The 22,659-nt window shown below is 54.5% G+C and overlaps 6 protein-coding genes across 6 annotated transcripts; 2 read left to right on the top strand and 4 right to left on the bottom strand.

Annotated features, from left to right (window-relative positions):
- Window positions 1-3,397: 3,397 nt before the first annotated feature.
- On the bottom strand, window positions 3,398-5,433 carry N656DRAFT_527851 (uncharacterized protein). The gene is made up of 4 exons (XM_064809967.1): window positions 5,392-5,433; window positions 3,822-5,262; window positions 3,599-3,742; window positions 3,398-3,544 (listed from the first exon to the last, which is right to left on the bottom strand). The coding sequence occupies exons 2-4, from the start codon at window positions 5,239-5,241 to the stop codon at window positions 3,498-3,500; spliced, it is 1,611 nt and encodes a 536-aa protein (XP_064672032.1). The 5' UTR covers window positions 5,242-5,262; window positions 5,392-5,433; the 3' UTR covers window positions 3,398-3,497.
- A 2,124-nt stretch (window positions 5,434-7,557) lies between these two features.
- N656DRAFT_796114 (Mis6-domain-containing protein) lies at window positions 7,558-10,037 on the top strand (the record flags this gene model as incomplete). The annotated part of the gene is made up of 8 exons (XM_064817492.1): window positions 7,558-7,603; window positions 7,661-8,036; window positions 8,107-8,178; window positions 8,244-8,367; window positions 8,420-8,590; window positions 8,646-8,909; window positions 8,964-9,081; window positions 9,133-10,037. 8 exons carry the CDS (start codon window positions 7,558-7,560, stop codon window positions 10,035-10,037), a joined length of 2,076 nt encoding a protein of 691 aa, XP_064672031.1.
- A 29-nt stretch (window positions 10,038-10,066) lies between these two features.
- On the bottom strand, window positions 10,067-11,406 carry N656DRAFT_776596 (P-loop containing nucleoside triphosphate hydrolase protein). Its single transcript, XM_064814666.1, has one exon. The coding sequence runs from the start codon at window positions 11,178-11,180 to the stop codon at window positions 10,263-10,265; it is 918 nt and encodes a 305-aa protein (XP_064672030.1). The 5' UTR covers window positions 11,181-11,406; the 3' UTR covers window positions 10,067-10,262.
- Window positions 11,407-12,080: 674 nt separating this feature from the next.
- Window positions 12,081-15,882, bottom strand: N656DRAFT_704604 (uncharacterized protein; the record flags this gene model as incomplete). Its single annotated transcript, XM_064811194.1, has 2 exons — window positions 12,081-15,734; window positions 15,808-15,882. 2 exons carry the CDS (start codon window positions 15,880-15,882, stop codon window positions 12,081-12,083), a joined length of 3,729 nt encoding a protein of 1,242 aa, XP_064672029.1.
- Window positions 15,883-17,105: 1,223 nt separating this feature from the next.
- N656DRAFT_727043 (Pkinase-domain-containing protein) lies at window positions 17,106-19,354 on the top strand (the record flags this gene model as incomplete). The annotated part of the gene is made up of 4 exons (XM_064812581.1): window positions 17,106-17,157; window positions 17,228-17,295; window positions 17,362-17,529; window positions 17,588-19,354. Coding segments are annotated over 4 exons (2,055 nt in total), but the record flags the coding sequence as incomplete, so codon positions are not given.
- Window positions 19,355-19,692: 338 nt separating this feature from the next.
- On the bottom strand, window positions 19,693-21,830 carry N656DRAFT_776590 (RAI1-domain-containing protein). The gene is made up of 8 exons (XM_064814665.1): window positions 21,326-21,830; window positions 21,234-21,262; window positions 21,124-21,159; window positions 20,969-21,072; window positions 20,747-20,917; window positions 20,375-20,674; window positions 19,943-20,321; window positions 19,693-19,888 (listed from the first exon to the last, which is right to left on the bottom strand). The coding sequence occupies exons 1-7, from the start codon at window positions 21,650-21,652 to the stop codon at window positions 20,065-20,067; spliced, it is 1,224 nt and encodes a 407-aa protein (XP_064672027.1). The 5' UTR covers window positions 21,653-21,830; the 3' UTR covers window positions 19,693-19,888; window positions 19,943-20,064.
- Between the last annotated feature and the right edge of the window lie 829 nt (window positions 21,831-22,659).

Here is a 22,659-nt window from a genome sequence, read left to right as displayed (position 1 = left end):
TAATGTTCTTTGTCTGGGCTGTGGTTCGGATTGGGGTGTCAATCATCGAGCATGCGTCCTATCACGGGGCTTGTGGGCGTACTGTATGTACGTAGTCTTCTGAAAGGAGAAAAGGAGAGGGAGCATGGCATAGCCGACCTTCCCACTGCATCATCCCCTCGCCAACGTGGCGCACAAAACTTGGAAGAGGGTATTGGCGCCCCCAATCTAGTGTAGGATCGTTGTTTGGTATGTACTGTGTAAGGTCTGGGTCGCATGGATAGGGGGCAGACGTGGCAAAGGGTCAAATACATACAGTAGCCTGCTGAGGTACATACATACGGATAGTGTAGATGGTCCCCTGCTACCGCAGACCTTCCTCGGTGGCGTGGTCTGGAGAGATACCTCAAACTGGCATAAAAACGCCGATGTCTCGGTCTTGGAAGGTCTCAGATGGAAGATCACAGCAGCCGGAGATAGGAGAGCAACAGCGCCCGAGAGGAATCAGAGGGTGAATCCTCCCCCTTTTCCCCGGTCCACTGTCGTATGTAGATTATGAGTAGGCCAACGATATTATTTGCCTGTTACAGAATGAATGGGTCTAGTTGCTCTATTGTACAGACACATACCATGGCTCTTTTTGGGTCGCGCTACTCGAACGAATATAAGGTGTTTGCATATGTATGCCTGTCCCCCTCGTCGACCTGGGGCATATTACCCCGTTGGCTCGACCTTCATATGCACTTAAGGGGCACTATCTTGCAACGGGTATCTTCTATTACATGATCACAGATATATAGGTATGTATGTAAATCTATGATAAGTGTAGTGATATCAGGACTGACTAGGGACGCCCACCTACATCAGTACAACATATGTATGTACATACATGGATGAGGTGGGTTCACAGGTGTGTGGTGAGCTGAGCGGTGTTTAGCAGCAACCTACATTTGACGTTACACAAAACCGCTGGAACAGACAGGTGGGTTTGCGGCCGCCAAGCTCAGGGCTGCAGTGTGTGAGGTGTGAATTGGATGGGAATTTTGGTTTTTGCATGGTTAACGATGAGCGGTGTGTGAGATGACTGAGATGTACCGTATGCGGAGGGGGGTTTGTGCTGGACCTGCTGGTTCACTGTCCGTGTGTGCAGCTGAGGCGCTGCAAGACAGGATTTGGACGGCCAGCAGAGACTTTGAGTAGAGTATGGTATGTACTGTACATACAATACTTATATCACATATTTGCCCGGTTTGAGCCATGCTTATACTACACAAAATATAATCATCTTCTATGGGACGGAGCGGGCCGTGTCGTTCTGGACTCGGTGATGTTTCCTCTGAATGGTGTTGACTGTGAAGGCAATGAAAGGTGAACTACTTACTATGGGTTGTGAGATATCGAGTAGTGTATAAGATGGAGGTCCTTGCGCGGACAACCTGCTTGAGCGCACCCCAAGGAGCCACCACAGTACAGATTGGAGAAAGGTGGGCAGGAGTGACGTGAGGTGAGAATAACTACCGGTAGGCACATCATGTAGAGGGTCTACACACATGCCGGTTTCGCAAAGATTTCAGACCTCGTGACAACACATTCACAGTACTGTACTTGCACACACAGACCCTGTCGCAGCAAACTACCGGGGGCCATTGCCGATGCCCATGACATCAAATGTATACACAGTAGCGTGCAGGAACGCAGTGTGCAAGACACTACACCCTGTCTGAGAGCACATTCTGTGTTCAAACACTATTTGGTTGGCTGGCCTCGTCAGGGGTTCTTGTTGACACCAAAACCGTGATGAGGCAAAAGGACTGGCAGCACAAGTGAACGTTCCCCTTCTGTACGAAAACCATTCAGAATCTTAAGTGCCACATGAGATAAGGAGCCAGGAGAAAGCAGAAGAAAGAAGAAAGACCTCGAACCGAGGATGGCACGCCTTATTGACTTATCTTCTGCCAATATATCTCATCTCGTGGGGGCTTTGATTCACAGCCTCCACGCTTCCCTTTTTCTTTTTGTTAGACCATCACCCGTTATGTACCATCTCACCACATTTAGAGGCATTCTTGGGTACCCTGAAGCATGTCGGATGCGTCGAGGCGGCACATGCTAGTGCGGCAGCCGCTCGAGGGACGGCCGGGGTCCGCGGTCCGCTTCGTTGTGCTTAAACCGTGGGCAAGGTGTGCTGGTTGCTAGCCAGCATGCAAGTAAGAGACCGACCCGTTTGTTTTGCCGGTCCCGCTCTTATAGTGTAAGCAGAGCAGATTGTGCCAAGCCGAGTAAGCCGGACTGGGCAAACCGGACTGATGTGCCTTGTCGTGCATTGCAGCATCGTAGCTCGAAGGATTCAGTGGGGGATCGGATGCATCTTAGCTCTGCGGAGGGGGGGCAGTCCTGGGAAAGGGTTTGAAATCCTGGATTCGTCCGGGGGGAGAGCCGTACAGTATGTAGGCAACTAGAATGTGCACAAACGTATGCTGTACTTTCGCCACCTCGGACTTGCAAGGCACAAGGATGAAGAGCTGCTGTGGAAGGGGCATGGGCGATTGCGTCTCGTGGTTAACTCAATTGCGTGGGAAAGCCTGTAGATGACCATGTAACGGCTTGGGTTTCACGGACCAAAGGTCATCGAATACAGGTCAACAGCACCATCCGGAGATGGCGACCCTGTTACTGGCCAGCAATCGGACCCAGGTCGCTCATTGCGCTATCTAACGTTAATGGCGATCGGGTATGGGAGCAATGACATGCTCATCCTGGCTTCGCCAGCCTCCTCCTGAGGAGGTACACGTGTAGTGTGAACCGGCGGGCAGCCATACCGTTCCATATTGTACCGGTAGTTGCCGACAAGCGGGTTTGCCGGGGGCCTTCGTACATACAGCAGTGTACTGTATCGTACGTGTAGCCAGAGAGCTCCAGTTCCGGCTCTTGTCGCGTGTCAAGACGGTAAGGCGGGACAGCATGCTCAATTAGTCATGGGTCAGATTGATGCCGAGCTTTGCCAGTCGCTTGAAACCAAGTGTCGAGGACCTAGTGCCGTAGGGCTGATCTGCTAGCTGCTTACTGCAGGAATTGGGTTCTCGCTTGGACTTTCCCGTACACCAAAGCCAGAACATCTCGCTCTGCAAGAAGGCCTGGCGAGCCGGCATGAGTAAATGCATATTCATGCTGTTATCGACTTCCGCTGTGACCAGACGGCTCGGAGCGGGCCCCAGGGTGAACCCGGTCGTTGATCTTCTGAGCACTGGTTGCAGCTAACCGAAGATGATTCGAAACATGTCAATCTTGGTTCCCACAAGACAGGATGTTCCAGGACCATTCCGAACCAAATGCCCGAAGTAAGAGTTTCCCAATCCCCCAATCCCTGACAGGATCTTATGGACCAATGCGTCGTGCCCAGTCCTCGCTAGGAGTACTGGGATCTAAACTTGCATCGGTTCTGGCGTCACACAGCCTTGCTGGCTCAAGACCTTTCTGGATATTGCTCTTCTTCGGAGACTTCCAGTACAGAGCAAGTTTCAGACGTCTCGCCATACATCTCTGTATTTTGCAACCTTTTGGAACCCTACATTGGGGTCAATAGACGGTTACAAAGTTGGATGTTTGTACAGGTGCTCACCCATAGATTGGAAGCCTTCGTCTCCTCCTTTAACAGCGTCAATAAGAAGGCTATTCATCCCTTTTTGGGCCAGAATATGAATGCAGCTGTCAAGAAGTCTGATCATGATGGCATCTCGCTTATTCCGCATGTCCGCTTCGTCGACTAATACACCGCGGCTGTCAGCGTGTTCGTGTTCGCGGTCCCAGGTCTGGGCTGAGAACTTCCGGAATGGGCTACCCACCGCTGATACAGATGCATGTGACACCGCCCACGTCAACTGCAATGGTGCTGGCCCAGGGAAGATCTTCCGCCACGGGACTGCCAGTGTTTCCCCAGTATGTTAAGGCTGCTGCGACAATATTGTCTCCCTCGACACCGACGATAATGTCTCTGATGTTCATCGTGTTCGCGAGCTTGGCATACTGATCGTACCAGCCTACGTTGTCCTTTCTTTTCGACTCATGTTCGACAAATTCCAGCACCATGTCAAATTCGGCGAACTCGCAAGGCCGGAAGCTTAAGCCCGATGGTGTCAGACCGGTCGCGGGCCAATCCCTGAACCTCAAAAACCAATCGCAAGCTTCCAGTCCCCTGCCTGGTGCTGCTGGCGGGGGCTCAATCGTCCAGCCACGCCGCCGAAACCAATCTTCCCAGGGCGTGTCGGCCGGCAGTCCATAGAGAAGTCGAGGAAATGTGCTTCCCAGCTGCAGTCGGCAAACGCCGCGAGTCTTGGTCAGTTGGCGCAAAGCATGATCGTGCAGGCTCAAGCCAATCCCTCGCTGCCGGTAAGACGGACGCACGAGGAGCGCTCCCACGGAACCGATCAAACGCTCGCCTCCGCTATCAGCATAGGTGGTGTATGTTGCACAGAAGCCGAGAAGCTCGGAAGTCCCTGGTTCTCGAACAACGTAATGCATGGCGTATCCGTCGCGGCGAAGCAGCGATTCAAGTTGGTAGCGGCCAAGGTGGAACGCCTCGGGGAGACACTGACGCCACAGGTCGAATGTTGCCGATATGTCGCGATTCCCGTCCCAACGTTCGACAGGCCACGCCTTGGGGGCCAGGATGAGATTGTGCAGGTTCGGCTCTGTGGTGCTTCGTTTCCTCGGCTCGGAAAACATGAGTTGCGCGGCAGCTTCCATATCAGACGGTGCAAAGCTAGGCAGCTCTAGGATTGTCGGGAAGGCCGTCTCGATTGGACCCAGCTCTTGAATGCTGCAGCAGGTCACGATGATCTGAGGCCGGTGCTCGCACACGGATCGAGTAATCTCGGCTAGAGAGACCTGCGAGCGCTGGCCGTGACGTGGAGGGCCGGAGATAACGAAGATCACGGTAGACGCTAATCTGATGTGCACAACGTGGGTTCCTGTGATGCCGTTGCGGGGAAGATATGGGACATGACGAACCCATGGGTGGCGCTTGGCTAGAGCCTTCCCTAGAGGTTCAAAGGGGTCGCTCGGTGGCTTCGTGACATCGTAGTTCAACGGACTCACTTCCGGGGCAACACCGGGCGTCAGGAGCAGGATAATGTCCCCATCCTTGAGCTGTTTTGAAATGGGAAGTTGAGAAAGCGAGTCTTGTACGACTGTGACTCCTCGCCGGCTTGTGGCGTCCATTTTCCTCGAGCGGGTTTCACTGAGAGGAAGGCCCATGGAGCTCATCAAAAATAAAAACGTTTCGATCTTCGTCTGGTCAGTGGACTATTCCGAGTTGCGATAAGAATAAGGTTTGGTAGTGATAGAGTGGTGCTGTGAATGGTTCAGGGGGAGGGGGCAGGGGAGGGGTGAAATGTATTCAGTCCGCTCACTTACCAGCACTTTTTTGGCTTCTATTTTGTTCTTTTTTTTTTTTTTTTAAAAAAAAAAAAAAGTCACGTCATGACATGGCTTCGAAGGTGCGCAAATGGTCCCCTAGAGCGTACCCAGCATCTGAGTGGCGCCGGGGATGTGAGATCCAAGTGGCCGGGCTTTTACAGCCTCGATGAGCGAGATGAGCGGGGACAATGCGTAGTGGCACCGGCCGACGGACATTTGCGAGAGTTATGCCTCCAGTGGGCAGCTGGTTCTCGAGGAGCAGGTACAGTACAGTTGAGGTTCGGCTGAAGGATTCATGTAGCCTAGCTCGGGTCCAATGGGAGCAGCCGCGGCCCAGGTTGGGGGTGCACAGAAGAGCAAGCCGTGTCGGCAGCGGCAGATGTATGATTAGGTAGTAGAGCAGATTGCCACTTGTCTACAATATTGCAGAACTTGACGTGTGTGTATATGTGCGTGTGCGTATGTGGGTGTGTGTGACAACGAGGAAGTAGGTAGTCCAGGCGGCCAGCTTAGCCATCTCTTTTGACTCTCTGGCTGATCTTGGACTCCTGATTCCTGAACAGCCGCAGCCGAGGCTTAGTTTGCCGCTGCTGTTGCTGCTAAGGACCCAACTTACGCCAAACGCCGCACGGCCAGTCTTCGGTCAACCGGTGTGTCGCAAGGCCGAGCGGCCCGAACTCCTTCGACCGCCGCTCCGGAGATTTCAAGGGCTTAAACATCGTTTATGCGTCTGAGGTTGACTGCGAGTCTTTTGGTCGCTGGATGATCCTGCGTATGTATGTACCTTGACGGCAGGTGGTCATTGGACGAGCGGTGGCTTGTCGGCCGACGGTATGCTTCTTGCTAAGACTCGGTTATGGTCCTGAGCAGCAGGAGAGGTCATACATTCATACCAACTGTGTTGGGCAAGCGCAAACGCCGGCAACGCTGAGCACGAATGACATTGGGGGCGCGCAACAAAGTCGGCTATGTTCATACATAGACCTGCTCTCGAGCTACTGCATCCGGGGGCGGGCCACATATGGAAGCGTTACACAAGGAAAGTTTCGCTGTTGTACGGATATTGGGGTCTATGTCGGGTTAAACATGTGAGCAGAGACATGCTGTGCTGTCAAAGTGGCGTGTGTGATTCGCTGGCCAAAGAGTCGAGGGGCGTGGCACATTTGCCTGTCGCATTGGGAAAATGAGCATGACCTCCATGCGATAGATAATAGCGCTGCGGTTCAAAAGGTGCTCGGGTCGTACGAGAAGAGGCGAGAAGCTCAGGCAATTGGTCCGTGTCCAGGGGGAGGAACGTCCCGGGAATCTCCAACACCCAACAACACAGTGACGGAAGTCAGCAAGAGTAAGAACGATGCTGTAGGTAGTAAGTAGGTTGGTGACCGAGAGCCTCAGCCAACGGGCAAGAACGACCGACATGCAGTTAGTTCCCTGCAGTTGTTCAAGGCTTTGAGCCAAACTCCTCCAAGGTTGGAAGGAGAAGCAAGGCTGCGTGGGGGCGTTGTGTAACCATCTCAAAATGTTGCCAAAATCAGATTGAGGAAAGTCGGGGCAATCAAGCCGAATCTGCTTGAAAGAGAGCATTTCTCCCCGGGAGGCGTGCTGCGTCACACCAACACCTTGCCAGTCCGTGATTACAGTGTTGACAAACCAGTGAAAGTCCGGGCCGGAAGGAGCGGACTAGGTAGAGGTTGGTAGCACGAAACAGGCCCGAAATGACACTTTTAGGAACCGGTATCGAAGGCATTTACACTGCATTACACCTCATCCCTCAGCATTATGGGACTATGCGCGGGGTTTTCAGCAGGAACTTCACACCCATTACCATTACAAAATTGACCTGTCTGGCCCACACAGCAAAGCAGTGTTACACAGCATTCTGTCGAGTCGTGTATACGAGTATTACAAAGCGGCAAGAATGCAACATTATGATGCTCGAACGTGAAAACGATACAGTAACAATACGCTACAATACAATACAATAAATACGCTCTACTCCGTACAACTAGACGCGTTAAAAGTTCCGAGATCCTTGTGTTAACTGCGCACTCAGGATACGACGCTGTCCGTGTTTACTTGGCACAACGCATATCGTTCGGTGTCAAAGGACATGCCATATCAATCGCCGTCATACTCGAGAAAAAGGAAAAGAAAAGAAAAGGGATGTCCTCGGATAATCTCGATGACTTGATAGAGGATCTCGAGGCAGGTAGGTGGTACTAGTGTTTTGATAAGGAAAACGAATAAGAGCTGATGATCCAGGCAGCCTCGAAATTGCCCGCGAAACAACGCAAAACAGGCATCAAATCGACCATTGAGCGGGCGGCCGCAATCCTCTACGAAAGGGGCGCTTTCCCGCATGAGCTGATCCGCCTTGTTGACCTGTTGACTATTCGCAACCACTTGGATCAGGCCAGCCTCGCAGTCCTTGTTCGAAACCTGTATCCGTCAGCCAAGGTCGGCGATGACACCGTCTTACGCTTCGTTGGCGCCCTGGGCCACGGCCACCTAAAGCCGTCCCTGCCACTCCAGGCTCTGTTTCTCAGATGGCTTGTCATGGTGTACCACTTGTTGGAAAACCCGGCCGTTCTGTCGCAGGCATATGCCGTGCTGTTCAATCTGCTCGATACCGCAGCCATCAGGTAAGTCCGTCCAGGTCAGCGTCACCATCGCGTGTTAAAGCAGTGACAGGCTTCACTAATCCCTCCCAAGACCCCAGCTCTGCCATGTCCTTGCCTTGGTGACGAGGCGGAAGCATGTGAGACCATTTCGGATACAGGCCATGTAAGCAGAATCCATGATTTCGCAAACGAAAGTCATATCCGGAGTTGCTAATCGCGTCTTTGCAGCTTGAACCTCGCCCGGCAAACCGGCGGTGACCCACATTTGACGGGTCTGCTGCGTGTCTTCAAGAACTACTATCCTGAAATTATTGTGGGCGAGGTTACCAAGGGCCGAGCCGCGGTTTTCAAGGTATGGCTGTCCTAGCAACTTCTCAAGTTTTTTTTTGGGCTGACGGCCGTAGCATCCTGACACCCAATGGTGCGCGAGGCTCGACGAGATTCAGCAGCAGCATTCTGCTAGCCACGACGGCACGGCCGTTAGGAACGGCTTTGCTGTTAGCCATGCTCTCGGCAGCCGTCTGAAAGGCGCGAAAGCCATGTTCCCCACCGTACATACTCTGCATGCTCAAGAGGTAAGGACATTAATCAGCCTCGAGATCTAGAAACCAGGCCGCTGACGAATTCCAGAACTCCGTCACGTTGGAGGAGACTGACAGCGCCGAGACCTTTGTGAAACAACTAGACAAAATCGAGCTGCCTACACAGCTCGTGGCCGTCTTTGCTGACCCTCTCCTTCAAAAGTTCTTGCTCCTCCGGCCAGACGCCGAGGCATCTTCACGCATCAGCAACTGGCTGATGGCATGTTTAGCCGATGTTGCTGGCGGAGACGCTGACTCAGATCTCTTAGCCGACATGCTTGAGGTGGTGCATGACTATGTGCTTAGGGTGAAGGTTCGTGCGGCATGACCAAGATTGCTTGTTCTCAAGATCTAATTGCGATCGCAGATGTTACCACCGCTTCTGCTTACCTTTTTCGGCCAGTTCCTGAGGGTCTGGGACGGCTCAGATAAGCGGGACATGGTTCTCGAAACCTTGAGTTTCGTCCCTATGACGGACTTTCAACGTAAAATACTCCTCCATGGGTCCGAAGTGGTGGCTCTAACAAGGTCAATAGGACTTTATCAGATACTACAGCCTCTTGAAGATTCGATGCTGGACGGCACCGCAGCGTGTCAGGTGTCGCTTCTGAAATTCTACACGCTATTGGTCCGACGTTGGACAATAGCCATAGAGGCTTCAGAACCTTTTGTCTCCCTGCCAGTGGGTTGTGTTACTGACCTGATTGAGCATGTCAACAAACTCGCCTTAACGCTTACCCAAACCTCACCTACCGTTGGCGTCTACCTTGACATCCTCGACTTTTACGAATCCACCGCGGCCATATACGCCAAGCCGCCACTACTACAGCACGTCTTCATCACAATCCCGCCCCCCCTTCTCGTCTACCTGTTGCATTTCAGCCCTTCGCTGGCAGTCGTGTCCCGGCTGTGCGGCATACTCGCCATCTACAAGCGTGCTTGGGAGGCTGTTACGTCTCCGTCCGTGGCACGGCAGCTGACGCCACGCGAGCGCGAGCAAATCAATTCCTTCAACGGGTTCCTGATGGACCTGTGCAACTGCTTGTGGCGCGGCCGCGCATTTGCGACGACGGACACCAACGCTCAAGGGTGCCGTATACCGCAATCCGTCCAGCCAGTCCTTGCGTCGTACGTGCGACGAACAGACCCGGACCTGTCTCTGGGGTTTATCTTTGGCTTGTCGCACTCTCCTATTCTGTGCCTACAGTCCATCTCATACGTCAGAGAGCTGGAAGACGCGGATACCAATGTGCGACTCAGGCACACCGGACCGGTCACCCAGACCTCATTGAGCCAGCTGGCTAATAGAGGCGGGCTGAGGCTGCCCTGGCAAGAGTATAGGTCAGGCGTCCTAGGATATCTTGAGGCGAAAGGCTTCCCGGGCATTCCCGAGCTGATGTACAATACGATGAAAAATCTCATGAAGACGAGGAAAGGATGAGGCCGGCAATTATGTCACTGAAGATACCCCAATTGAACTAGAAATAAATCAATATTTTTGACCGTCTCTCTCCTCGAAGCAAACGCCATGTTAAATGCCGCCTGGGTATCATGTTAAAGCCACCTACCCGCGAGACCGAACCCCTTTCCAGTTGACAGAAATAAAACAGACGCAGCTACCCCGATCCCTACCTACCCCCTAAAAGCCTGACTCCCTCAAGCTTCCTCAATCGCGGTCCTCCTCCATTGCTGCCTTGGATTCAAGCCCGTACCCTCCAATGCCAGGGCTACTGTAAGTCCACCCCTCGGGACCCCTCTGAACCCGGTGCTGGCTTCTCGGCCCGCGCTCGCGCAAATCGTCCCTCAACCACCTCAGCACCAACTGGCCCAGCCTACTATTCCCCTTGGCGGCGCCCACCATAGCCTCCTCCTCCTCCTTTTCCTCCTCCCGAGCAACCACCTCGTCAAGCTCGCGCCGCAGCAGCTCCTCAGCCGGGCCCCAGCCCTTGACCGTGCCCAGGTGCATGTGCACGAGATGTGTGGGCCAGCCGGCGAGATTATCCAGGATATGCGTGGCATATACAACGGTACACTCCCTCGTCTCCGTCTCGCGGCGCAAAAAGCTTAAAAACTGCGCCCGGCTCCACACGTCCAGATCAACCGTGATCTCGTCGAGCAACAGCACCGTCCAGGGGCGGATCAGGCCCATGGCGAGCTGCACGCGGCGGCGCTCGCCGTCCGACACGGCGTGCATGCGCCAGGCCGTGTCAATGTCGAGGACACTCACCAACTCATCACGCCTGTCGGGGAACGCATCCCCGCCTACCGACGACAACAGTTCGGAAACCCCGACGTCGCCCGCCCGCACCACCGAGTTGAGCACCCATTCGAGTCCCAGGTACGTCACGCCCTCGAGCCCGTCCTTGAACGGGTCGACGCCGCCCACGCGGATGGACCCGGCGGGCGCCATGCGCTTGCCCGCCAGCAGCCGCAGCAAAGTGGTCTTGCCCGCGCCGTTGGCCCCGATTAGTAGCGTGCGCGAGCGGGCGGGCAGGGAGATGGTGATGTTGGAGACGCCCGTGTCGTAGTTGGGGAAGGTGTAGGTGAGGTTGTTAGTTTCGATGGTTGGCGGTTGAGTTGCCATTTTTGCGGGTAGATGAGGGTGATAGGTAGTGTTGATGATGATGATGCTAACGATGATGATAGTGATGACGAGCGAGTCAGTGGTGGTGACGAGTGGAAATTCGCGGATGAATTATCTTGTCCTGTAACAGCCAACTCAGTTATTGGGTCTAGCAGGAACAGTTCAAAATTCCATCACCTTTTATCCAGGAGTGGCGTCAAGAAGTTGTAAAGAGTGTGGAAAAGCGGAGCACGAGTCATTTCTAGGGCGTGCATTTGCATTCGATCTCCATTGATATCGTCACATCGGGCGGATCCGCGAGAGTCGGCAGCTGTTGTACAATACCTACAGACACCTAACGACCCCTTTTCCATCACCCAAGACTTTACACACAATATAGACACTCCTCATCAACTGCACACACAAAGATGCGAATTGAAAAGCTGTTTTTCCCCATTCTGTCCTGTCCTGGCCAGCCCAGCACAACAACCTTCTATACCCACATATCCATGCCCATCCACAATACCTCGAGCCATCGCCAGCCAGTTAACCTTACATCCATCCATCCAACATCCATCACCAACTTTATAATGACAAGGCCCATTAAAATAAACTTTAGTTGCAAAACGCCCCTAGGTGCAATCCCAAGCTCGCTCGCTGTGCCTGTCTGCTATGCGCCCGGCTATGTGAATCGAAACAAGAGAAGATGGCCCATTACAAAGAACAGTTTCCCGTACACATATGCAAACAAAAATCAGAGCAAACCAGGGCTGTATCCGCTTGGTGCCCGGGATCCTCGAAGCAGCAAGATTGGATAGCCCAACCCCTTGGCGATATCCCACCCACCAGAACAGTGACCAAATTAGAAGACCGAACAAGAAGAAGACCAGGGGTATACCTTGACGGCAGAAAGAAACAGGATTATCCTTCACAAACCCACTCGGCAAAGACACACCACCTCGCGGTCCGGTCGGCCAACACCAGCCCCCGCCAGACGCCTCGTTGGGAGCACTTGATGATTGTCTCCCACACGCCGCCATCACCGGCCTCTTCCTCGCCGAGGAGGTTGATGCCTGATTGGGAGGCCTTCCCGCTGAGGACGCCTCCAATTCCGCGCCTCTCCTCCTTGCGCATCAGCCTGAGGATCTTGCCGCCCGGCGTTTGGATGGCCAGCTTAGCCGGTTTCCGGGAATTGCCGCTGGCGCTGGAGGTGCTAACCGAAGTAGCAGCCGTGCTCGGGTTTGAGCCGGCCGCGCTACTCGTCATGCTCATCGCACTGCTGGGCCGCGCAAACGGAATGGGGCTGGTACCGCCGGGGTTGGATGACGGGGCCATGGGGTTGTTAGCGACCGAGCTTGGGTGCTGGCGGATGGCAAACACGAAGGTGTTGTTGAGCGCGAGACGCTGGCACTGCGGCTGGACGACATAGATGTCGTGACGCTGTGCGTGCGGTGTCGGGTGCCGCGTCACAAACTCGTACGGCGGGTTCTCGCCGGTGTGGATGATGGGAAGAGCAAACGCGAGCGGGTGCGGAATGTCCTTGATGCTGTGCATAAGCCCCCGCTTGCCGGCGTAGACCTTGAGCACGCCAGTTCCTTCGTCGCCGGGCAGCAAGGCCTTGACCGTGTAGCGCTTGACGCCGGCAAACCATTCGGCTTGGGCAAGAGCGCGCTTCTTGATCGTCTCCCCGGATTCGAAGAAATCACCGTCCGAGTCCCGCGAGTAGCCGCGCACCTCAACCTCGGCGGCCACTTCGACATCAGCGGGTACATTGAACTTTATGTGCACCATCTCCAGGTCCTCGATTCGAGTGAGCGACGTGTCATAGTCAACCATCTGCAATCCGTTCTTGAAGAACGGTGCACAGGCGCAGGGAAGATTGAGAAGGACTTCATGAGCAACCGGCGGGCAGATGTGCTGCTGTGCGTGGTGCTCCGGGATATGCGTCCAGCAAATCTCGGTCGGACGAGCTAGGAACCACCAGGGGTCGGCACTCGAGCTGCTCGCGCTGGAATAGAGAGCCCGTCGAGGGTTAGACGGGCTGGCGAGGCAGCAGTCCATTATCCGCCATTCGTTGTCGACCAACACGGCATTCCACCAGTGGTTAGACCGGGGCATGACATTGACATCGGGAATCTCTCCCGGAGTTTTCAAGTACCCGCGGACAATCTCGCAGGTGAGGCCAACTGCAGCGCACATCTCCAGCACTAGAGTTGCGTACTCCTCAGCACATGCCCGCTTCGTCTGAATGACCCGCCGCGTATCCGTGGGCCCGTCGAAATCCTCTTCCCAGCAGATCTTCTCGGAAACCCAAGTGAAGATTGCGCGGAGACGCTGGACGTCGCTGCGGTACGGTCGGCAGACGTACGTGGTGGCCAGCGTTATTACTGTCGTGGTTGGCGGGAGGTTAGCGAGGAAGCGCGAGTTCTTGTCTACCTGGCTGAGGTTAATGGCTGCGAAGTTTATCGGCTCAGTCACGGGCATGCCATCGGCTCCTTCGTCTCCATCGATGCCGTTGTACAGCTCGTCCACAGGGTCGAGGGCCGGGTAGTCGAGCATCTGGCACCTTTCCTTTCTCTCGACTCGCTCATTCTGGCTCAGCGAGTTAGAGCGGTTCACATCCCGCCGGACCTGGACCCAGTCTACGGCCGCGCCAAGTCCCATCTCCTTTGCAGGCTCGCGCCCCTTCTTGATAGAAATGGATGTTCCGGAAAGAGACGGAAGAGCAGGGGTGGAGCGGTTTGAAGCGGCCGCCTGGAGAGATCCGGCCCCTGCAGCGGCTATGCTGCCCCTAGTGCTCGCAACGCCGGTCTTGGCAGACTCGAGGATCCTCTTGATGAAGTTTTGCTTCTTGGGTTTGGGTTGGACGAGGCCACCCAGTCCTGGCATGGCGTCGTCGTGAAATCCAATTTGCGACTTGGACCGTTGCTCGCCCGAAGCATGGCTGCTGTGGTATGTAACACCGGTAAAGGGTGTCTCTGGGCGATCCGATTCCAGATCTCGCATACCCAGGGCGCTTTGCGCCCGACTCCGGTTTTTCCTTGCGAGACTCCCAGCGCTCGTTGCACTGATGCCACCAGCCGAGACGCCACTCATCAAGCTCCGCTCGGTGCTCTGGGTTCCCGATGAGCTGTTTGTCGAGTTGGTTTTGGTGGTGAAGGTCCTGTTCAGAACCTGTCGGCTGATTTCGTAGGCCGATTTTTTCTGACGGAGTTTCTGCTCTGGCTGGGCGTGGATGTCCATGGAGGACTTTGGTCTGTCGAATAGTTGACCCTTTGGCGGCGGAGTCGGACCTTCGCTCACACCCACCATACTCGCATTTTGCTTGTGCATGTTTCTGAGCCTCGTCTCCATTCTCTCGACGTAGTTGCTGAGCTGCGGCAGGGGCTGCTCTTGGTAGCTGCCGTGGTGAGTCGGCTCTTGGGATGATTGAGCGCTGCCAGGATACGTTTCGTAGCCCTCGTCGACCTGGTGCGGTATGCCCATGGATGTCTGGGGACGGTTATGCTGGTCTCGCTTCTTTCTCGACTGCTGATGTACCATATCAAAGGATTCTGGGGACCAAGGGTCCAAAGCGGGCTCCGGAGACTCGGCTTCTCTGCCAGCGCCTAGCGCATCGAGTTGCTCCATCACGTCATCCATGGCCTCTCTTAGAGGGGACGGTGTCAGGCCGTCAACTCCTCCAGGGGATGGAGGGCACGGAGACGGTACCCTAGGAGTGTGATAGCCCGAGGCCTTGGAGGGATCATAAGGTATGTACGACGCGTTCGAGTTCTGCCTCGATCTGTGCTCGTACGACGCATTGGAGCGCTCTCTCGATAGTACCGAGTGTTCCTTAGACAGTCCACCATAGTACCCCTCGTCATAAGACATGTGGGAACCGTGCCTTGGAACATTTGATCTGTGCGGCGGTGGCGGAGGAGGGGGAGAATCTCCTGCAGGGTGGCTTTGACTATAGGATTCTGTCCTGTCGAGGCTTAGGTGGTACGCGTGTTGACGAGGTTGAGGCGGCCGGTATGGTACGTAGGATGGTGCTGGCGACGGCCCCCTGGAGCTAGCACTAGGAACTCTCGAAGGGGTAGGAGCGCGTGATGGCGACGCATCCCGCGACATCATCCCACCAGGAAGCCTTGCAGGAGATGGATCTCTCCCAGCCAGCAGCACACTTGGGGTTTGCGAAGGGGATATGTCTCGCCCGAGATGCGTGCTGTGAGCTGGGCTGGCATTGGCAGAGGGGCTCGCCGAAGCCTCGCGCGGCCGGACTGCGCCATCCTTGAATGTCTCTGGGGTCTTGGCTGTCGTGTAGTGCGGGGCTTTGGAATAGGCCTCGTAGGGCTTGCGGAAAGTTTTGGATTTCTGAGGGCTATTTCTCGGGCTGGGCGTGGTGCTGCCGGGTAAGGGGCTGATGGATCTGCTGGTTGGGCGGAAGTTTTCTGGCAGCACCTCGACGAAGTTGGATGGAAACAACCCAATTGCTCTCCTATCCCGCCACAATCTGCCCGTCCACCATGAGCCATCGCCGGCGTTAAGACATTCGATCAGATCACCTTCGACAAACCCGAGGTCTCGTTTGGACTAGTGACGGTGGGGTTGCGGTCAGCTTGAGTTGATACAGCATGTCGTGCGCTTCGAGACAAAACAAACGCACCTCTCCTCCCCATGAATACACTGCCCGAACCCAACACGGGAAACGTGTTGGCAGCGGTGGCGGTGCCGGGGCCATTGTGCAGATATATGTAGCGCTCCAAGTCGCTGCTGCGGTAGATGATGTTGACTGTTGACTGAGTAGTGTACTATGAAGTGATGTAATTGCAAGGTAATGTCGATTACAGCTTGGGCATAACAAGTGGGCTATGACGGCACCAAACTCGAGAATCGCTTGCTCGGAGGTCGGCAAGCGATTGTGGAGTTGCAAGATGGAGAAAGGCCCCCATCCAAGCAAAAGGAGGGAGACGAGATTGATGAGCGACAGGGAGCCCGGCAGTCGCGATGCTGCGCTGTGGTAGAAAATTGACGGGGTGTGGCCTAGTTTCCCCCACAGTTCGTGGAGTGTGTGAAATTTGACCCAACCTCAAGTCGAGTTATAAGACAAACCTGGGAAGGCACGAGCCGGGATAGCGAAAGCTGAGCCAGCGGCCCGGCGATGGGAAAGGCCCAAGCTCCTGTGTCGGTGAACAACGGTTGCGAGGGGCAACGGCAGCCCCACACGGCCCGCAGCCCCACTTGTCCCGAATGGTGCCAAGAGGCATGTCATTGGATGCCACCTCAAATGCCGGTGCTGATCCGTGATTGGTCCGTGCGCGTTTTGATAGAGTGCTGAAGCAAACGCTCGCAGCGGCCTCTGGTTTTGGTCCTCGAGACCCCTAAAAACTTGGGGTTGCATCGCAGCAAGCCTGCGCTGTACTCTGTCACTAAAATACATACATGCGCACCATGGTATTAGTCGTGCCAGATGGGAAAACCTTCATATATTTTCTGTCAATTGCGCGCAGCTCGGGATTCTCGCGGCTTCACTTCGCTCGTCGCTTTTCAGCTGAGTCGGCACCTGAGCTAGCACAATTGCGGACTGAAAGACCGGGCTCATCAAGTACCCTGGACCGGCCCGACAAACGCATTCTCCATTCTCCAAAGTAAACAATGGCCCGTGCCGAGGGCGCAGCACCCGGACAACCACAGCGCCGAGCTCCAGCAGCACACATTGTCTACGGAATGCTAATTTAATAGGAAAAGGCACGGGCCGGCGACAAGATACACAAGAGAACTTTGTCTGCAGCCAGGAACCCATCGCCAACATCCTCGCTCTCTTCCCCGTTCCCGGCCAAACGAGTGCGCCCTCACACTCGGCTGTCTTGCCCCTCTGTTTCCCCCCAGCTTTCTCCACCGGTTCATCGCATGTTGTGGGCGGATCCCTAATTTCGCTGCATCACGAAGCAAGCTACGACAATAATGGCCGACGAAGGAGTTGCAAGCCGTTACCAGGTGCTGGAAGAGCTCGGACGTGAGTCGCAACGATGCGCCGAGTTTGATTTTACAAGTGGAAATAGTTTCGCTGATCATTGGTGATGCAGGCGGCAGCTTTGGCGTCGTGTATAAGGGCATTGAGAAAGCGACAGGGGAGACGGTCGCAATTAAACACGTAAGTTGTTGCTTTTGCTTCGCTCCGGACTCATGGAATTGCGATTGACTTTGTGTTGCGATACAGATTGATCTCGAGTCGAGCGAGGATGACATCCAGGAAATCCAACAGGAGATCTCGGTGCTCAGCACATGCGCCAGCAGCTACGTCACGCAATACAAGGCGAGCTTTCTGCGAGGCCACAAGCTATGGATTGTCATGGAATATCTGGGAGGCGGCTCCTGTCTTGACTTGGTATGTTACCTCGCGACAGCTTGCAGCGCCCGTTGCCGCCCGTGCTAACAGTGTCCAGCTAAAACCGGGCGCCTTCAATGAAGTCCACATTGCCATCATCTGCCGGGAACTGCTGCTAGGTCTCGAATACCTCCATTCCGAGGGGAAGATTCACCGTGACATCAAGGCTGCAAATGTGCTGCTGTCCGAGACGGGCAAGGTCAAGCTTGCAGATTTTGGCGTCGCTGCACAGCTGACGTACATGAAGTCGCAGCGGAACACATTTGTTGGCACCCCGTTCTGGATGGCCCCTGAGGTTATCCAACAGGCTGGCTATGATTTCAAGGCCGACATCTGGTCGCTGGGCATCACAGCCATTGAGCTGGCGCTGGGCGAACCGCCACACGCCAGCACCCACCCCATGAAGGTTCTCTTCCACATCCCCAAAAACCCCCCTCCGAGGCTCGAAGGCAAATTCAGCAAAGAGTTCAAAGATTTTGTCGCACAGTGTCTGGTCAAGGACCCCGATTATCGGCCCACAGCTAAGGAGCTTCTGAGGCACAAGTTCATTCGGTCGGCAGGCAAGGTAGAAGCACTGCAGGAGTTGATTCAGCGCAAACGGATGGCAGATGCCAAGGCCGACAGCGTAAAGATCCCGGCCTACTACCAGGAGACACTTCAAACCATTTCTCCCAAGGACGAGGCCGACGAGTGGGTCTTCGAGACGGTGAAGTCGGTAGCGCCGAAGAGGGGCACTGTCAGATCGAGAAAACCATCTTCGGCATTCTCAGTTGAGGATGGCTTCCGCAAGCTGGATCTTAAAGATGGGCCTCTCCAGCCCAATACCCCCGGGACGGTGCGGAAATCAACTGTGCGCCGCCAGCCGTCGACTGCCGCGCGCCAGAGCTCTATCAGCCGCCACGTTTCCAATGGCTCGCCACGTTCCTCTCTTGCCCCAAAGCGGCCTCTGCAGCCAGATATGTCCTTTGGCAACTCCGGCTCCACCATGCGGCTCTTCCGTCGCGTGCCCTCTGACGGCTCAAACCCGGGCAGTCTCGGCACATCTCCTCCCGACTTCACCAGCACCGACGAAAACCGCCCTCCTCCAGCATACCACGCACCGGTCGAGCCAAACAGCAAAGAAGCCATGCTCGGCCGCCGGCTATACAACAAAGCCCTCGAGCCCTGTCTCGACGAGCTCCACGCCCAAACAGCCGCCTCGACGAAACGAGAAGCCCTGGCAAGACTGTCCGATGCCTTCGCTCTGCTGGACGCGGTCGATCCCGAAGGCGCCTACCATTTCCTGCGTAACCTGGTCTCGGCTGTATCTCAGGATTCCAGGCTCAGCAACGCCTTCCTCCCGCAGCAAACTGGTATTCTCTCGTCGAAGTCACCAAGCGACGGCGGCACTCCGCAGGCACAGGGAACAGTGGTGATCAAATCCCCGCAGCGGCCTTCCACCTCCAATTCCTCCTCCATTTCCCATTCCCAAACCGCCACCAACACGGCCACCACAACGAATCCCCCTTCGGTACCCGCAAGCCCCACAAAGCTGGTCATGTCCCAAGAGAACCCGCACCTCATGAGCCATCACCGCAGGCGCGGGAGCATGCTGCCCGACTCGCCCGCTGCCCCGAGATCCCCGGAGAAGGAGAGAGGGGAGAAGGACCGGGACAGAGAAAAGGAAAAGGAAAAGGAGCGGGAGAGGGAGCGGGAGCGGGAACGCATGACCCTGCTCGAGGCACGGTTCCCCGGCCGCCCGGCCGTGCCCGGCATGGAGCACTGCAAGGCGCTTTCGGACCTGCTGTACGCCCGCTGGACCGACGGCTTGAGGGCCCGCTGGGGGTCTTGGCGGGCGCATCATAACCATAACGATATCGAAGCATGAGCGGAGCATGGGTGGGCTATATACAGTACCACTCACTGCAGTCACTGCATAAGAGAAGAGAGCAGGAGGAGGATGGATGGATGACGATGATGATTATGTCATGTCTGGGTAATGTTTCTGGAGTGAAGGATTGTGGGTTTACAATGGTTTATAGCGTGTGTGCTTGACGCTACTCGGGGCTGATGGATCAAAGGGGATGGGGATGTTGTGGTTATGGAGACAGTCTGAGATGAGTGGGGTTGGGTTCCGGTTCTGGGCTGGCGAGGATGCAAGCGACGGTGAGACGGGATGACTTCTTGCGAGTCTCGCGGTCATGAGCTTGTTCCGCGCTTCTCATATTCCTGGCTGCCTACCGTAGACTGCATGTTTTTTCTGGCGGGAATAGCTCAATAGCCCTGGCATCTCACGGTGTATCAAAATACCTGTTTAGATTACAACGGTAGAAATTGACAGCCCCTTAATGTATGGTACTGCTGCATGGGTACCTTCGTCCTGCTGTTAGTCAGTGCTTGACAATACAACGTTTGAATAGACATCCTAGCTTACAGATGATCTTCATTAGGGCTCAACCATGAGCCCACTCTTATGAAATCCAGTTCCGTAGGTCATTACCCGCCGTCTTGTTGTGATGTACGGATAAGTACATGGCTAACGCCGTGGTATCTGAATCAAATGGGCACCCCGCCAGAAGACTGGTCTGAGTTCTGAGTCTGAGATGAACCCGGCTCAGCTTCTGGCTGTGATTGAGCTTCATTGTGCTTTTGCCTTTCCTGGATGCATTCCAGCTGGATCCGCCAGTTCATGAACGAGTCCGCGACCACGTCGCCATGACCCACCTCCTCGACTTTGAAGAGCTCAATGTTGCGCGACCCTGGCGCCCGCCTGATCCTCCAGACACCCTCGTCCTTGATTGTGGAGCGGAGCCCTGCGTACAATCAGCGCATCGCGGACATGAAAAGGGGGGAGGAATAAGCTTACACTCGAGGAATTGCGTTGTAAAGTTGATGCAGACGTTGCCATCCCACTTCACGCTGCTGCTGGTCTGAACATACTGAGGGATCTTGATGGTGTCAAACTCCTTGATGCTCTTTAGTATGCCGTCCTGGGACCTGAAGCCAACAATGATTTTCGGCACTCCGAGGAGGAACGACTGGATCCAATACTTCAAGAGCTTCCGGTCAAATCTTGCTTGCTGGCCTTTGTGGGTGATCTCGGCGCTTGTCTTGAACTCAACCCAGTTGATGGGAGCTCCAGGTATCTCGGGTTTGGCATCCCAGACTGCGTAAGGTCAGCGTTGTGGGAAAGTTGGGGCTTAGAAAAGGTTGGAGCTTGGAAAGTTGAGAGACATACTCGCGTCAACCTCGCCTCCGAGACACACTATCGTGTTGCCAAAGCCGGTCCGGACTACTGAGCAGTACTGCTCGGCGTTGTTGACGATTTTGTCTTCCCGGCTCTCAATATATTCTCTGGAAGTCTCTCCCCATGGGCGTGGCATTGTGCAGAGAGCCTCAAATTTATAACCTGCCGGTGTGTTAATCTAGATGCTACACAATAATAACAGTCGGTGCTTACCCCAATATTGGTACACTGACATTTGATAGCGACCGTTCCCGACAACCTGACGATTCTCGGCCGCCTTTTTTCTCTGGCTGAATTCGTGATTCTCCTCAATGAAGCTTCAGGATATGTTAGCCCAGGGATATCCGGGATGGGAACAGGCGGCTTACATGCATCCTCGATAGAGGGTAGCATTCATCTCAAATCTAGACGAAGGCCGGAAACTGTTCAGCACCAGGCCCCAATAGGCAACGAAAAGCATTCGGCTTCGCGTTCTTACGGTTCATCATCATAAGGTGCGGCCATGATCTAGATGGTGGAGTCAATGTCTGGGAGTCTCGCTACTCTACAGTTCTGTAAGGATAATAATACCTTGGTCATCATGCCTCTCCAAGTGAGGATATGAGCATCGATTGGCGTGTTAGTTTGCTCCTCATGCTTCGCAACAGCCCTTAAAAGGCCGTCCAAATGTTCGTCGACACTATCGTCGTGACTTATGAACTGATCGTAGCCTTTGTTGAGATCCGCGCCGAGATTCGGCGGGTAGTACCACTTAAGAGACTTGTCGCCCAGAGACCAGTTGCGGTTCTCATCATATGAAAAGGATACAAATTCCTTGGGTCGCTTCACGGGCTGACTGGCGGCGGCGTACCGCGCTGGCCCGTGGATGGGAAAAGTCAGGGCCATCGCCATCGCCATCGCACTGATATAACAGACTTTGGCGGGTCGCGTTAGCACCCTCGTTCCCCCCGGCATCCAAGTGCACGGCTGCTCTGGACGCTTGCCTGCATCAGCGTGGAAACAGCGACGTCTCTGAGGCAAGATGAGTGTCGATCCGATGAAAAGCGAGAGGATGCTTGGCGTCTGGTGTCTCAACGGTGGAATGTGGGCTAGAAACACGGGAATTGCAAGTTGGTGTGTCAAAGGGAGCCTGGTCTTGTATGGCTGACAGCGTCTTAGGGGTCGCTGTATGTATTGTACAGTACATAACTGGATTACAGGGGAGACTCTGGCTGTCTGGGTATGGTTACACTACAATGGTAAAGTTTCCCACTTTGTAATGTTCATACACACATCCTGTAACGGACCTCCCTTTGTTGTCCTGGGTTCTGTTCTACCGAAGGATACTATGGACTACCTGCTAAACTCACAAGAAAGCAGACAGCAAACTGTCAGATTCTCAGAATTACAATTGGCACTGCCTGTCAACAGATTTGGGGCTCTTATGTGTGTTACCTTTTAAGGCGGTCATCATCCTCTAGGGATGTACTGTAGAGTACAACAATACAGTAATTCCATAGCCATGTTACAGCTAGCGTTTACAAATTAACATAACTTACCACATCTTGGCCCAACACACAAGTTGGCCCACCCAATTTCCACCCACCCCACAACGATCAGACCCACGGTATTGCTTCTTTGAATAGCTTCATTTCCAACGGTCTGACCGTACTAGAAGCTTTCAAACTACCTAGAAATCTATCGCCAGTAAGTCTTTTTCCTTCTTTTCATCAATTCTAATGACAAGATGGCAGGCCCTCAAGGCCTACTCTAGGCCTTTCTCTCTTTTGCAACTGACCGCATTCATTAGATTGGATTTCCTAGACTTGTCCGACAGAGGTTTTTACCCGGCCTATACGGTACGGTTTTTCCTTTGTACATAGCTGGAGCGGGTCCGAGGAGCCTGTTAGATAGGCATAGCGGGG

Source organism: Canariomyces notabilis, assembly GCF_033297395.1.
Source record: "Canariomyces notabilis strain CBS 508.74 unplaced genomic scaffold N656scaffold_5, whole genome shotgun sequence".
Classification (NCBI taxonomy): domain Eukaryota; kingdom Fungi; phylum Ascomycota; class Sordariomycetes; order Sordariales; family Chaetomiaceae; genus Canariomyces; species Canariomyces notabilis.
The sequence above is the reverse complement of the archived record's forward strand: the minus strand, read 5'-3'. Positions and strand labels throughout refer to the sequence as shown.